This window comes from Sesamum indicum, linkage group LG9 (genome assembly GCF_026168435.1).
Source record: "Sesamum indicum cultivar Baizhima isolate 11 linkage group LG9, ASM2616843v1, whole genome shotgun sequence".
NCBI lineage: Eukaryota > Viridiplantae > Streptophyta > Magnoliopsida > Lamiales > Pedaliaceae > Sesamum > Sesamum indicum.
Window position 1 is genome coordinate 6264098 of NC_142665.1, and position 13039 is coordinate 6277136.

At 35.8% G+C, this 13039-nt stretch overlaps 3 protein-coding genes across 9 annotated transcripts; 1 reads left to right on the forward strand and 2 right to left on the reverse strand.

Annotated features, from left to right (window-relative positions):
* The first annotated feature begins 707 nt into the window (after window positions 1–707).
* Window positions 708–11012, forward strand: LOC105170775 (putative cytosolic oligopeptidase A). 5 transcript variants are annotated; one of them, XM_088884838.1, is made up of 18 exons: window positions 709–943; window positions 1084–1251; window positions 1339–1462; window positions 1808–1884; window positions 2208–2351; window positions 2457–2687; window positions 2771–2861; window positions 3040–3161; window positions 3749–3856; window positions 3935–4180; window positions 4299–4444; window positions 4822–4939; window positions 5689–5848; window positions 5952–5983; window positions 6399–6464; window positions 6780–6851; window positions 7146–7252; window positions 10873–11012. In XM_088884838.1, the coding sequence occupies exons 1-17, from the start codon at window positions 800–802 to the stop codon at window positions 7227–7229; spliced, it is 2133 nt and encodes a 710-aa protein (XP_088740964.1). In that variant the 5' UTR covers window positions 709–799; the 3' UTR covers window positions 7230–7252; window positions 10873–11012. The 5 variants fall into 5 exon arrangements, 4 of the variants coding, with proteins under 4 accessions (XP_011089985.1, XP_088740964.1, XP_011089986.1 ...); XM_011091684.3 differs by lacking the exon at window positions 10873–11012 and adding an exon at window positions 8404–8560; XM_011091683.3 differs by lacking the exon at window positions 10873–11012 and having other exon boundaries at window positions 708–943; window positions 7146–7435.
* LOC105170774 (recQ-mediated instability-like protein) lies at window positions 7598–9353 on the reverse strand. 3 transcript variants are annotated; one of them, XR_016067338.1, is made up of 5 exons: window positions 9138–9346; window positions 8946–9072; window positions 8776–8837; window positions 7995–8184; window positions 7598–7703 (listed from the first exon to the last, which is right to left on the reverse strand). XR_016067338.1 is itself a non-coding variant. In XM_088884840.1 (4 exons), exons 1-4 carry the CDS (start codon window positions 9255–9257, stop codon window positions 8077–8079), a joined length of 375 nt encoding a protein of 124 aa, XP_088740966.1. In that variant the 5' UTR covers window positions 9258–9353; the 3' UTR covers window positions 7807–8076. The 3 variants fall into 3 exon arrangements, 2 of the variants coding, with proteins under 2 accessions (XP_088740966.1, XP_011089984.1); XM_088884840.1 differs by lacking the exon at window positions 7598–7703 and having other exon boundaries at window positions 7807–8184; window positions 8776–8795; window positions 9138–9353; XM_011091682.3 differs by lacking the exon at window positions 7598–7703 and having other exon boundaries at window positions 7807–8184.
* LOC105170776 (GDSL-like lipase/acylhydrolase superfamily protein) lies at window positions 10049–12966 on the reverse strand. The gene is made up of 5 exons (XM_011091685.3): window positions 12618–12966; window positions 11145–11275; window positions 10804–11037; window positions 10463–10718; window positions 10049–10354 (listed from the first exon to the last, which is right to left on the reverse strand). The coding sequence occupies exons 1-5, from the start codon at window positions 12868–12870 to the stop codon at window positions 10161–10163; spliced, it is 1068 nt and encodes a 355-aa protein (XP_011089987.2). The 5' UTR covers window positions 12871–12966; the 3' UTR covers window positions 10049–10160.
* Window positions 12967–13039: the final 73 nt, after the last annotated feature.

The window sequence follows — 13039 nt, forward strand, 5'->3', positions numbered from 1 at the left end:
TCTAATAAACGAATATAATGTCATTGAATATATATATATTAGTTTGATAATATTTATAATAAATTGTAAAAACAAATTATGCACATAATTAAAATGCGCGTCATTTTTAAATTATAGTTTAATTTAATTATTTTTTATTTTTAAAGAAATATATAACTATGCCAAGGAAGGGCGAATTGGTGTTATGATTTACATAATTATTTTCGGTAGTTTTTTTAAGATTCTTTATGCATCCTTTTTTTGAATCATTATCTTTTCTTAATTACCACTTTCTTATAGATTTAATATTAACTTTGTTTTTTATATATTTCATTTTAAATAATTTTAAAGAATTATATCCACAAATTACTAGTATCACTAATTTTGGTAATACTATTTGATATAAAATTCTTACATTCACTCTCTCATTTTTTAATACACGCTATAAAAAACTTGATTTTTTATTACGGTAAATCATTACGATTTAAAAATTATGGTAAATAATATTATTAACATATCAAACAAAATTAATTAATTAAACTGTAGCCAAAACATCTACTATTATTTTAGTTATTACTAATATTTTAATCTCACCTGTAAAAATTTATATTCGCCACCACTATTTGAGGTTGGTAAAAACATTTTTACCATTAGCGAAAAATCACTCCTAGTGGCAGGCTCTCTTGTAATCATCATTAAAAAGGGAGGGGAATTGAAAATTTTTACTATCTCAAAGGGAAGCAAGTGCAATTTACCAACCTCATTTCCAGCATTGACTTCAGTTGCAAGACTTTTTCGTCAAGAGTTCCTCCTATCGTTGATGAACTTGAGTTATTGCTCCAAAGACCTATCTTTCATGGCATCGGCCCAGAATCCACTGCTGCAAGACTTCATATTCCCGCCATATGATGTGATAGAGGCAAATCACGTCTGCCCTGCACTCCAATCCTTGCTTATAAAGCTTGTGAGTTTTCAGTTGCAGCATCAAAACAATAGTTAGCTTCAATTTTCGATCAATTCATGTCTTTGCCACGTAGTTCTTGCTCTAGCATAGTGGATCATTTGTATGTGATAAGAAAAGAATTGTTGAACGTGGGATTGTAGGAGAATGACTTGGTTGAACTGGAAAAAACTGTAGAGCCCACATGGCCAAAATTGGTTGTGCCCCTGGAGAAGATCATAGACAGGTTATCAGTTGTTTGGGGGATAGTGAATCATCTTAGTTCTGTGAAGGACTCTCCTGAGTTTAGGGCTGCAATTGAAGAAATTCAGGTGTGTGATTCTTGATCAGAATATGGCTTTTGTGAATTTTCTTGGTTCTTTTTAGTTTTCTTAATCTGTATACTGGATTATTTGCAGCCCAGGAAGGTTGAGTTCCAGCTGAAGTTAAGGCAGAGCAAGCCGATTTATGATGCGTTTAAAGCTCTCAGAGAGTCTTCAGACTGGGAAAATCTGAGTGATGCGTGTAAACGAGTAGTTGAGAGTGAGTTCATTTGATAGCTTTTATCTGTTTTTATTCCGGCCTACCTTAAAGCTTGTTGATGTTGCATGTTTTTCTAACTAATGTGTAAATATGTATTGATATTGGAAGAGGGAGCACTAGTTTTGCCACTCTTAATTTTCACCAAACATAATATTTTGAACATATATATGGTGCTACAGAAGCATTTTCCAAGACAAATCAATAACGACACTTAAAATTTGCGGATTTCATGGATTGTTTTGGAGTTGATCTGCATATTGACTCGTCACGCGTTCATAGGAGTATTTCTCTATATACAACACTGGAGTCCTGGTTGAATTTTGATCAATACTGAATCTTATGCAGTAAAGTTAAAAGAAGCTGTTTTGTATGGAGTTTCTCTTGAAGATACCAAGAGAGAACGTTTTAATGAGATAGAGCAGGTACTTTCTTTATATGCTTTTCCCTCTGATGAAGAAAGCATTAGGTCTTCATCAGGTTTCTTCTATTTATGTGAAGCATCCAATTCATTAATAAATGCTCTATTCAGTCTGTGCTTATGGAAAATATACTTGATGCCTATGGAAAAGATATGATGATTTGCAGGGAGCTTGCTAAATGATTGACTTGATGACATGATATTGCTACTTGTTATGATTTATACAAAAATATACTTTGCAGATGTTGAAACGAAGTCATCAACTAAAGAAGTGATGATGATGATGATAATTGATGTCCATTAAATCCTTGCATTGTTCACCTTCAGGATCTGGAAAAACTTGCTCAAAAATTTGAACAGAATATCTTAGATGCTACAAAGAAGTTTGAGAAAGTTATTACAGATAAGAAAGAAATTGAAGGTTTGCCTTTGACCACCCTGGCTATAGCTTCAGAGACAGCGCTTCTCAAGGTATCACTGGTTCAACTAACCAATTTCAACATTAGTATGACCTTTAGCACATTCTCCAATAATCTGATTTCTCATTTCCATTACAATTTTTACTGGTAATAATAGGGATATGAGAAGGCGACTACTGAGTATGGCCCTTGGGTGATTACCTTGGATGGGCCGATTTATCGCTCTGTCTTGCAACATGCTCGCAATAGATCTTTGCGAGAGGAAGTTTACCGTGCATATGTAAGTCGTGCATCACATGGACCTCTAAACAATACACCTATTATTGAACGGATTTTGGAGCTCAGGTTGGAGAAAGCAAAGCTTCTAGGCCACAGTAATTATGCTGAGGTATCGACATAACTCGCATGCTTGAGCTAATCTTGTCTACACACATCTTAAACTTCTCATAAAAACACATGTTTCGATGTTAGGTCAGCATGGAAACAAAAATGGCCACCACTGATAGAGCAAAGGATCTTATAGACAAGCTTCATAATGCTTCTTGGGGTCCTGCAATTCAGGGTGAGTGGATGATTACTTGCGAATGAATAAGTTGCTACTGGAGGCTTATGAAGTTACAGATAAAATCAATGTGGTAAAAATGATAAAAGCATCCAATATGTCAGCTGCAGGTTTTGCTTTCATTATATTTTTCTAAGACCATTAACTTTCTCAACTGATTGTTTTGGAAATAATCTAGACATGGAAGACCTTAGAGACTTTGCCAGAGGGCAAGGTGCTGAAGAGGCTAATGATTTGAATCACTGGGATATTAACTTCTGGAGTGAACGGCTTCGAGAGTCGAAATATGACTTAAATGAGGTTGGCTTCTCTTATTTCCATTCTCAATATTTTCTAATGATATTTCACTATGTTTTATCTCAAGCAAAAACTTCTGAATGTGAAAAACAATATTGACTTCCTACCTTCCATGTTCTAGCCACTATAATCTTCTTGAGAGTGTGTTACTATGTATGATCAGCCTGTAGACCTTAACCTCACGAAATTCCTATCCTCAAAAATTGTTAAACGACCAACCCATCTAAAAGTTTAAGCAATTGGAGAGGAGAATAGTTTAATATTAATATTTTAACACGTGCAAACCTTGCACATGAAACTTTTCCTTTTACAAATGGGTGGCAATATAATTCGAACCCTGGACCTCTTTTTTAGCTTGGATCTGATATCATGTTAACAGAACTCAAGCAGTATATTGATTTGTCACCAAAGTTATCCAGAGCAATTTAAAATTTCACTTTCTCATGGACAATTTTCTATTGGTCACAGTTTAATTTGATATTTAGCCCATCGGAACGTCTATATATGATTCCAGAGCATAAAAATTTCATGATTTCTTGTATCTATTTCTACTTTACAATAAATATAAACAAGGCGCTGTATTTTTACAGGAAGATCTGCGTCCATATTTCTCATTGCCAAAGGTAATGGATGGTCTATTCAACCTAACAAAGAAGCTGTTCGGGATAGACATTGAGCCAGCTGATGGCGCTGCTCCGGTAAATTTTCTTGAAACTTCCACAGCCCTATGTTTTTTGTATTCTAGACTTTAAGACATCCACGGCAATTTATGGCAGGTTTGGAATGCAGACGTCAGCTTCTACAAAGTTAAAGATTCTTCAAGTACTCCTTTTGCATACTTTTATTTTGATCCGTACAGTCGTCCCTCAGAGAAACGTGGTGGTGCATGGATGGATGTGGTTGTCGGTCGGAGTTGTGTGATCTCAAGTGACAATATCTCTCCCAGGTTGCCAATTGCACACATTGTGTGTAATCAGACTCCACCAACTAGGGACAAGCCAAGTCTCATGACCATCCGAGAGGTGTGACTTCAGTTTAACAGTTCCTTGTACAATGATGATGCTATTTCTTTGTCCATATTCAGACAAATTTTTGGCAGGTAAGCATATTACTTGCTGATTGACTTGATGAATGGATCAGGTTGAGGCTGTCTTCCATGAGTTCGGTCATGCTCTCCAGCATATGCTTACCAAACAAGATGAGGGTCTTGTATCTGGCAATCAGGGGATAGAATGGGATGCTGTTGAAATAGCTTCTCAATTTATGGAGAACTGGTGTTACCAAAGGTGAAATAGATTATACACTATCAAATGTTTTGCACTTCTTCCTTTTATTTTTAATATCGACAGAACTGCGAGTAGAAATTTTCCATTCCGACCTCAAAATAATCTTGCGTAAGACTGCATGGTTGTTGCAAGGAAGACTTCTCTAAAGTTTAGTCTCAATCGGGATAGTTTTTTAATTCAAAATTATCCAAACTCTTGTTGCATTTAGTTTAAACTTGCCCCTGGTGCACTTGGCTTCTTTATTCCTTAATATCTTGTTGCAATTCATGGACTTCAGTGATTATCGTTTCTTGTGTTACTAAAATACAAGGAGTTGATTTGCCTCCATGTATGCACTCTATCTGCATGGTTCTGTTCACATGACATCCATTATGCAGGGACACCATGTTGAGCTTTGCTAAGCACTATGAAACTGGAGAAGTTCTTCCAGAAGATATATGCTTAAGAATTCTTTCAGCAAGGACATTTAGGGCAGGCTCACAACTGCTTCGTCAGGTGAAAAAAGGGACAGAGTTGCTGATAAAATTCTTCAAATTTCTATACCGGTTTTTACAGTGCGTTTTTTTAACATCAAGAAAGCTTCATTATTGCACTCCCACCATTCTAACTATCTCAATCAAATATACCAAAGCTACTTTCATAGTCTTCAGAACTGTATAGTATGAATCGACTTATCTAAAATCTCAGCTTTGCTGCTTCTTCTCTTGATATTGGAAGATAGAAAATGAGACTACCTTAGGTAGGTTCCTGAGTTAGAGGGTGTTTGGATGCTTTTATATACTTTTTAAAACATCTATAAAATGTTTAAAAATTAAAAAATTTATAGTGTTTTGTATTCTAATAAAATCAGCTTATAAGATAATAAGTTCCTATTAAAACAGTAAGGAATTTCTGACTTATTTCACATTCAATTACCTCCTTTAATTTTGATTATATTAGTTACAATATTGTCGTTACTAACAGTTTAGGAGCTCCATGAACTTATTTTATCCAACCACTTTAAGAGTTTATTTTTTAAAAATAAGATCTAATATGTTAGAGGCTCCAAATATATCTTATAAGATGTATGAGTCATAAGATCTTCTAAAATAAATTCAGCCCAGCACCGTCTTAGTATGCTTTTCTCATCCTAAAGAGGTAGAAGGGTGAAAAGAATTTCCGATAATCATGATTAAGATTATGGTCGCTAACATGAGTTGCCATGTGGGTTTGCATTTAGAGCTCAATATACTGTGGGTTTGCAGTTGCGTTATGCCGATGTTGATTTGGAACTCCACACAAGTTATGTGCCAGGCGGACGGGAGTCCATATTCATCATAGATCAAAAAACAGGTAAAAAGACTCATCCAATTCCGTTACTGCCAGAGGACAGATTTCTTTGTAGTTTCAGTCATATATTTGCAGGTCAGTTTTTTGGTATTTCTTTTTATCCAGTACAGACTCAAACTCTTTTATGTGGAAAAAGTATTAACCTTTTTCTATGCGTCAATGAATGTTCAACTTCCAGATAAATACGCAGCCGGATATTACAGTTATCAGGTGACTGAAATTGCTCTATAAGAATTTTAAGAAGTTCTTGGCAATGATCACTCAAACTGTTGTACCTTGATTTAAGCACCATCAAGTTCTTCACCATTATTCTGTAGCTTCAAGCAAAAGACCAGAATTTTGATCAAAGATAATTACTTTGGTTTCATTTTTAAAGTATTTTCTTTATTTCTAGGAGATAGTGAGAAAAATAGAGATAAATGTGAGTCTTTTGGAGTTTTTATTATGTTTGATTTTGTAGTTTGCATTAGTAAAGGATGGTAAAAGATAAAGTAAGACATATGAACTGTGTGTTTTGCGAAATCCAAGCAAATGTTGGTGATTTTTTCTACTGTTGCTAAGAGTTTTGAAGTTGTTCTTGAGTCCTTTTAGTTCAGTTCTCTGACCAAATGTTTTTCCGTTGCAGTGGGCAGAGGTATTATCTGCTGATGCTTTTTCAGCCTTTGAGGAGGCCGGGTTGGATAATGATCAGGTTATGAAAGGAATATTATGCATTTCAATGTTTCAAAAGATGCTGCATCCTCATTTTCATCTGCATACGCATATATCTAGATGATCTATATTAGCAACAAAGTTGGCACTCTGTTTGGTAATATTTTAAGGAAGTGATTGTCTTTGGTCGAAACAGATGCATTTGTGCAATATTTCCGTCGATTGTTACTGATGTTGAGATTTTTATAGTTTCTCAAAATATGAGGTTCAATTTTTTCATCCCACATGTTCACCCAGTCGTGTGTAAACCTACTTATTTGCCTGATTTTGCTCAATTATGTCTGTCTTGGAGCAGTCTCTCAGAGAAATGGGCTACAAGTTTCAAGAAACCATTCTTGCTCTTGGTGGTGGAAAGTCGCCGAATGAGGTACTTGAACAAGCCATGTCATCAGCACAGTCGGCGTTTCTCAAGAAACTTGTGGAACTATTATATGTTGTCCAGAATCTGCATATACAAATTCATAACATTATTGGATCATTTCTACCTGAACTCATCTCCAAAGAGTTGCTCAGTGCCGGGTCCTAATACTCCAAAACCTGATACTTGAATCGTCCAGTTCACAATCAACTAATAGAACAGTAGATTTTTTTCTCTCACAGAACTAGTAATAGTTCATTTGGAGTTGCTGTCATTGTGAGGTTGCCTTGGATTGTGTTGCAGGTTTACCTGGAGTTTCGAGGACGTGAACCTACACCTGATGCATTTCTCCGCTACAATGGCCTGTTGCCAACCATTGCTGCATGATGCCTAGCATTAGGATATTAGTGGTAAGCTTTAAACATTTATGTCGTCCTCGTTTTCAGATTATTTCTTAATATAGTATCAGCATCCTAAAGAGTATTTTTCTTTCATACTAATATCAAAATTTAAAAACTATTAGCATGTATTTATGTTAAAGTTTTTCAGACACTTTCGGTGAATGCGGTATTGTTTCTATAGATTGAAGAACATACTATGTGTGACCAAGCAAGGCTAATGAACAACATGTTATGTTATGATCCTGTTCGGACTGGCAAAATAGCAAGATATGACTTGAATAAATACTAGTTTAAAAGATCATGACAAATGAAAAAAGAACTAGCTGTCAAAATCTCAGAGTTGGTAGGAGAAGATTAAACTGAATTCGAATTGGCATAATATAGCATCTCTTGTTGCTTAGCCAATGGCAACTGATAGTTCTGTCTTCCAGACTCGGACGAGTATATGAACGTACTAAGTCTGCCAAAACATCAAGATGATTGATCTATAGTACATACTTGTTGATTAGTATTCATTCTATCAACTGAATTCTATTCAGCCTACAAGAGCTTTGAGGCCTAACTGAGAGTAAATATGATGCATAAAAGAAACTCTTGAATACGCCCAACACGTAGTAGAAGACACCACAAAGACCAACAGAACACTTGAAAAATATTCAACTGTGGAGATATTATCATGTGCTCACCCTAATTGAGGAGTGCAATATCAATAGGGAATCAAGTGCGACACATAATGAAATTATGATAGTACCTATAGCCGCATGCATCTGACAGCCACAACAGCAGGTCAATGAATCAGTAGTATTGTCCTACCTCTTTCTCTCTCCCCTGCATTATTCCTCAAATAGAGGTTGGTAAAAAAGTTTGAAGGTCTCGATTACTTCAAGATACCACATGGACTCCCTATCTGGAAATGAGGAAAGATCAACCATTTTGTGAACCTGTGAATTAGGCCACATCAGATATGGCATGCCCTTAATTTTTGACATGGAGATGATATACCAATAGACTAATTTATGTTTTCATTTTTCGATTGCATCCATGTAGAGCCAATAGTTTCATGCATGGGAAAAGGATAATAGCCCTTTCTAGATATGCTTGATAAGGAGCCAAGAGAATCATCTTTTATCATCTAATCTCTAATGTGGAATTTTATGCAGTGCCCTATGTGACCGGTGATTGTGAACGAGCAGGACAGATAACGAGCTATTCAGAATCAGCAAAATAAAAATCTAATGCTGCAAACTAAATTAGTGAATTTGGAGAAAAGATATTATAACCTAAAAGCTTCAGTAACAAAAATCCCAGAATTCTATAGCACGAGCTACATCAATTTGATGATCAGCAGCCAGTACTTAGTTTTGCTCATAAATCATCAAGGTTAGAGAGATCTTTTAATTGGAGAAGTAATCATAAACAAACATACTTCAAACAACTTACTCAGCCAAGAATGGTAATCAGTTATTCGTTAGAAACGCGACAGACAAAATAAAAGGATGCAACAGCGTCAAACATGAAAAAACTATATTTACCTTAATCATTGGGAGATCACCTGCACGGTCAAAATACCCTCCAACCACCATCACGTACATCCCTACCGAAGTACACAGGTAGTGAAAGCAAGCGACTTGAAAATTTCTTCGTAAGAGAATGATTTCGGGGGGGGGGGGGGGGGAGTAAACTAGAAAACTAATTGACCGACCTGCTTCCCAACGGCGGCTGCGAAAGTCTCCGGAGAGTATTAGCTCAATTACGCCGGTTCCATCGTCAAGGAGGAATTGTCCATTCCCACCACTATCGGTGGAGCAAGGTGCAGAGACGAGAATGCCCTGAAGCTCCTCTTGTTAAGGGTTTATCACCGTGAATATATACACACGCATAAACACTTATGTACCTGTAACCAAGCGCGTTGGAAGAGAATGCCGCCGAGAGTGAAAGAGTTCTGCGACGGCGTTTGGACGGCGCTCTTCAGTTGCACGCAGAGCAGCTTCAGTGCTGCCAGACTGTAATCCATTTTTCTTCTTTTCGCGAATTTCCCTCTTTGATTTTCAAATTGCGGGTGTTAGTGTTATTGCCAAACCCATAAACGCTCCTGCCAGAGCTAATTCAACTCAAATGCCGAATATACCCTTTAGACTCAATTTCTCAACCCCTTCAAATTTTTGCATGATTTATTTTTGTTAGATAATCAACTCTTAGTAACATAATTAAACTTTTCCAAAATAATTACATGTTTCAATGTAGATCTTTTATAAATTCTCATATACATCACACCAACAATTACCATTATTTTAGTCTTGGTCGCTTTCAAATCTTCGTAAAGTCATGTCGTGAATAATTAATTTTGAAATATTTAGTGGTCCAATTTTTTACTTACGAATGTCGCACACGCCATAAATCAAGTTATTTTATTTTCCTTTATTTTTTAGGTTGATTCATTTTATTCGATCTGTACTATCTTCTTATCATTTTTCGAGTATGACTCAGATTTGCTTACTTTTGTATTCTTCATTCATAATTATATAAGTGACGGAAAAAAAAATTCTCTAACTTTAAGTTTCTTTGACAATAATAGCCGACTAGTAATGAGGTTTTGCTCAAGTGGAAATAATGAGCTTCGTAACTAACAGATTATAGGTTTGAGTCCTATCAAGAATATAGATAAACTAGTTTCCTGTTTCTTAGAAGATTTTGAATGTATTAAATAATGTAATGAACCGTGCATTTATGAAGAAAATAACTAGTGCCAAATTCGAAAAAGTCGAAATTTCCTAATGATGAACAGATAAAAAAACCTCAATTCAGTTCACTCCCAATTAAAGTAGTTGTTCATTTATTAATACATGAAAATCACACACAATTAAAACAAGAGAATTACACAAGAATAAGAAGAAGAAGAAATTTGTAGTTAGAATCATTAGGAGATGAGAGAGATGCCAGCAGCCAGCAGATCATCTGATAAAATCTTATTAGCAGCCTCAGATGGGTGGAATCCATCCCAGAACACATACTCCGTTGCATTTTTGCATGTTCCTGGGGACTTTGCATTGCACAGTATGGATGTCTCCACCAGTCCTGTCCCACAACATGCCTTTCTTGCTTCAAAGAAACCTGTACATGTATAGTGTTTTGTTATTAATTTCGTGGCAGAGAGTTTTGGACGGGAGTTTAAAACTATGTGAGAATGGTTTTAAAGAAAAGCAATGGGGTTTCGGTTACCATAGTCGGTAGGTTTGGTGACGAGGTCGTGGAGAGGCTGGTAAATGTCCAAGACGACGAGGTTGAGAGCAGAGAGTTCACTTTGCAGCTTCTGAGATGTGGAGTTCAGCTTGTTGTTGAATGATATTGCTGCTTTATTTAGCTTCTCAACGCAGACGTTTTGGTCCTCCCCGAATATGGTGATCACCGCCGGTAGACACCCAAGTGGAGGAAGTGTCGTCACTCCCATCTTTCTTGCGCCCAAATTGTACAATTCCTGCATGTAGAAACGGTACCAGAAAATGTTTTCAAAATGTAACGTTGAGTCAGCTTCCACCTATCAAAATAAACATTGGAGTTACCTTCACAAATTTAGTGTATGACTGCAAGAGAATGTCAGAGAACTGATCAGTGGTGTACTTCTTGTACAGAAGAGGATTAATGTAGTAGTTCTGGACAAAGTCACTGCTTCCAGCACTGACAAAATGGACTGAACCATTGACTATGGATGAAGCATTGGACTGCCCCACAAGTGCAACCAGCTTCTTCTGATACTCTTTGTACAGCTCCACCTGTTTGCTTAGTGGAATAGTATTCTACAAAACCAGAAATGCAAGAATTCAGACCATTATGATCTATGCGAACATTATGGGCTTTTTACTCACATAATTGTCCTAAACATGAGTAATGTTTCTGTGCTTACATAGATTTTTGCTGTAGTGTCATAGTAACCTGACGAACCTGAGGCAAAGTTAGCTCCAATTAAGAGGTTTTTGCCTCTAGCTTGCTTGCTGAGATAGGCTGGTGGATATGATGTAAATCCAAGGTTCTCAGCTGCAGTTGAAGAAATTAAAAAGGTGAAAATTCTTTGAAAATTACACATAAACCTCTGACGTTTGAACATATTACGAAAATTCCTCCATTTTGTGAACATGTTTGAAATTATTGTCACCATCTAAAATCAGGAAATACTTTTTATGTAAGATATGGCTGTAGCTGGAAAAGGAGTAGTGTTTTATTTAAAACTGAGGGGCTCTTTTGTAATATGACCAAACGCCATGGACTGTTCGTGCGATTATCTCTAACTTGTTTAAAGTGAAGTTAATGGAAAAGGTGAAAATTGTTTGAAGTCATAACTTTTACAGATAATTGCACTAGCGCCTCTATTGTTTGGGCATATTACCAAAAACTCCTTAATTTATGAAAATTACTTTACGCTTATGTTTGGCTTCGGTTTTGGGCCATCTCAGAGATAGCCCAAAATCGATTTAATGTTTGGCCTTAAGCATTTTACCCGTTTTTGTCTTGTTTTTAGGTATTTTGTAACAGTGGTGGGGGACAAAACTGAAATTTCTCTCTTTTCATTTACAAACTACAGAATTTCTCTCTCTTCATTTAGAAAATAATATTTATTTTAATCCACTCACAACTAAATAAATTATATATATTTTTATACATATATATATAAATATATATAAAAGAGACATGATTTGATAATGAACAGTACTTTTTGTCTCCCCACTATCCAACATCAAACATACCATACTTATTTTATATTATCTCCAAAAATAAATCCAATCATACACACTATCTCTAACTTATTTTTATTTATCTTTGTTTTTCTCTCTCTATCTTCACAAAATATCCAAAAACAAGTTAAAAACAAAACCAAACATTATGTACAGTTCATGCAGCCATGTCCAAAACTGTAAATTCCAGATGACTAGTGAAAATATGTTACATAAGACATGACAATAGCAGCAAAAAAAAGTGTCATGTCAGTGTTATTTCACATAACCATGGGTTTCTCTTGTAATATGACCAAATGTTAAGGCTGTTGGTGTAAATATCTCAAACTTCTATGAATAAGACTACTACACCACACTATCAAGGCACAATTTACTTTATGATATGAATTATTTGGGTGACAAGATTAAAAAAAAATCTGTATTAATTATACTATATTTGCTTGAATTGTTTGTGTTCAATTATTGAAAAGGAATAGTAATTTGTATCGGGCTTGGAAATAAAAAATCGGACCCTCATAATACAAAGTAAACACCTAACAAAGGTGTATCGAACAATTTATCCAACCTAATAATGGAAAGTAAATGAGACAAGATAGAAGAAAGGATGGATGCATCATGCATGGGTGGGTGGGTGGGAAAAGACATACCGGTGAAGTCTGAGGCAAGTTTGCCATTGCAAAATCTACCAGTTGGTTTGTGTTTGATGAAGTCTCTTCCATAAGGAGGGAAATTGGCTTTCACAATCGTCTCAAGATTGTTGTTGTTGCCTACATCAACTACTGAGTCCCCAAATATCAGCAGTGCAGGCACCAGAGGCTGCCCATTTATCGTGCGGCCGAAGCACAGCATGACTAGAACAAAAATGCACCAAAAACTTGCAATTAAACTGCTGCTCATCATGCTTCTCTTTTACAGAATTCTCTTCTTCTCTTAGTATAGTACTGGTACTAGAGAGCAATGCGAGCTTGTGTGGAGATTAAGGTGTTTAGAGGAACAATTTAAATAAGTGTTTGTGCAGTATGTGTGAATAATTACTCTCAAAAAGTATGTGTAAATAATTGGTTGAAAT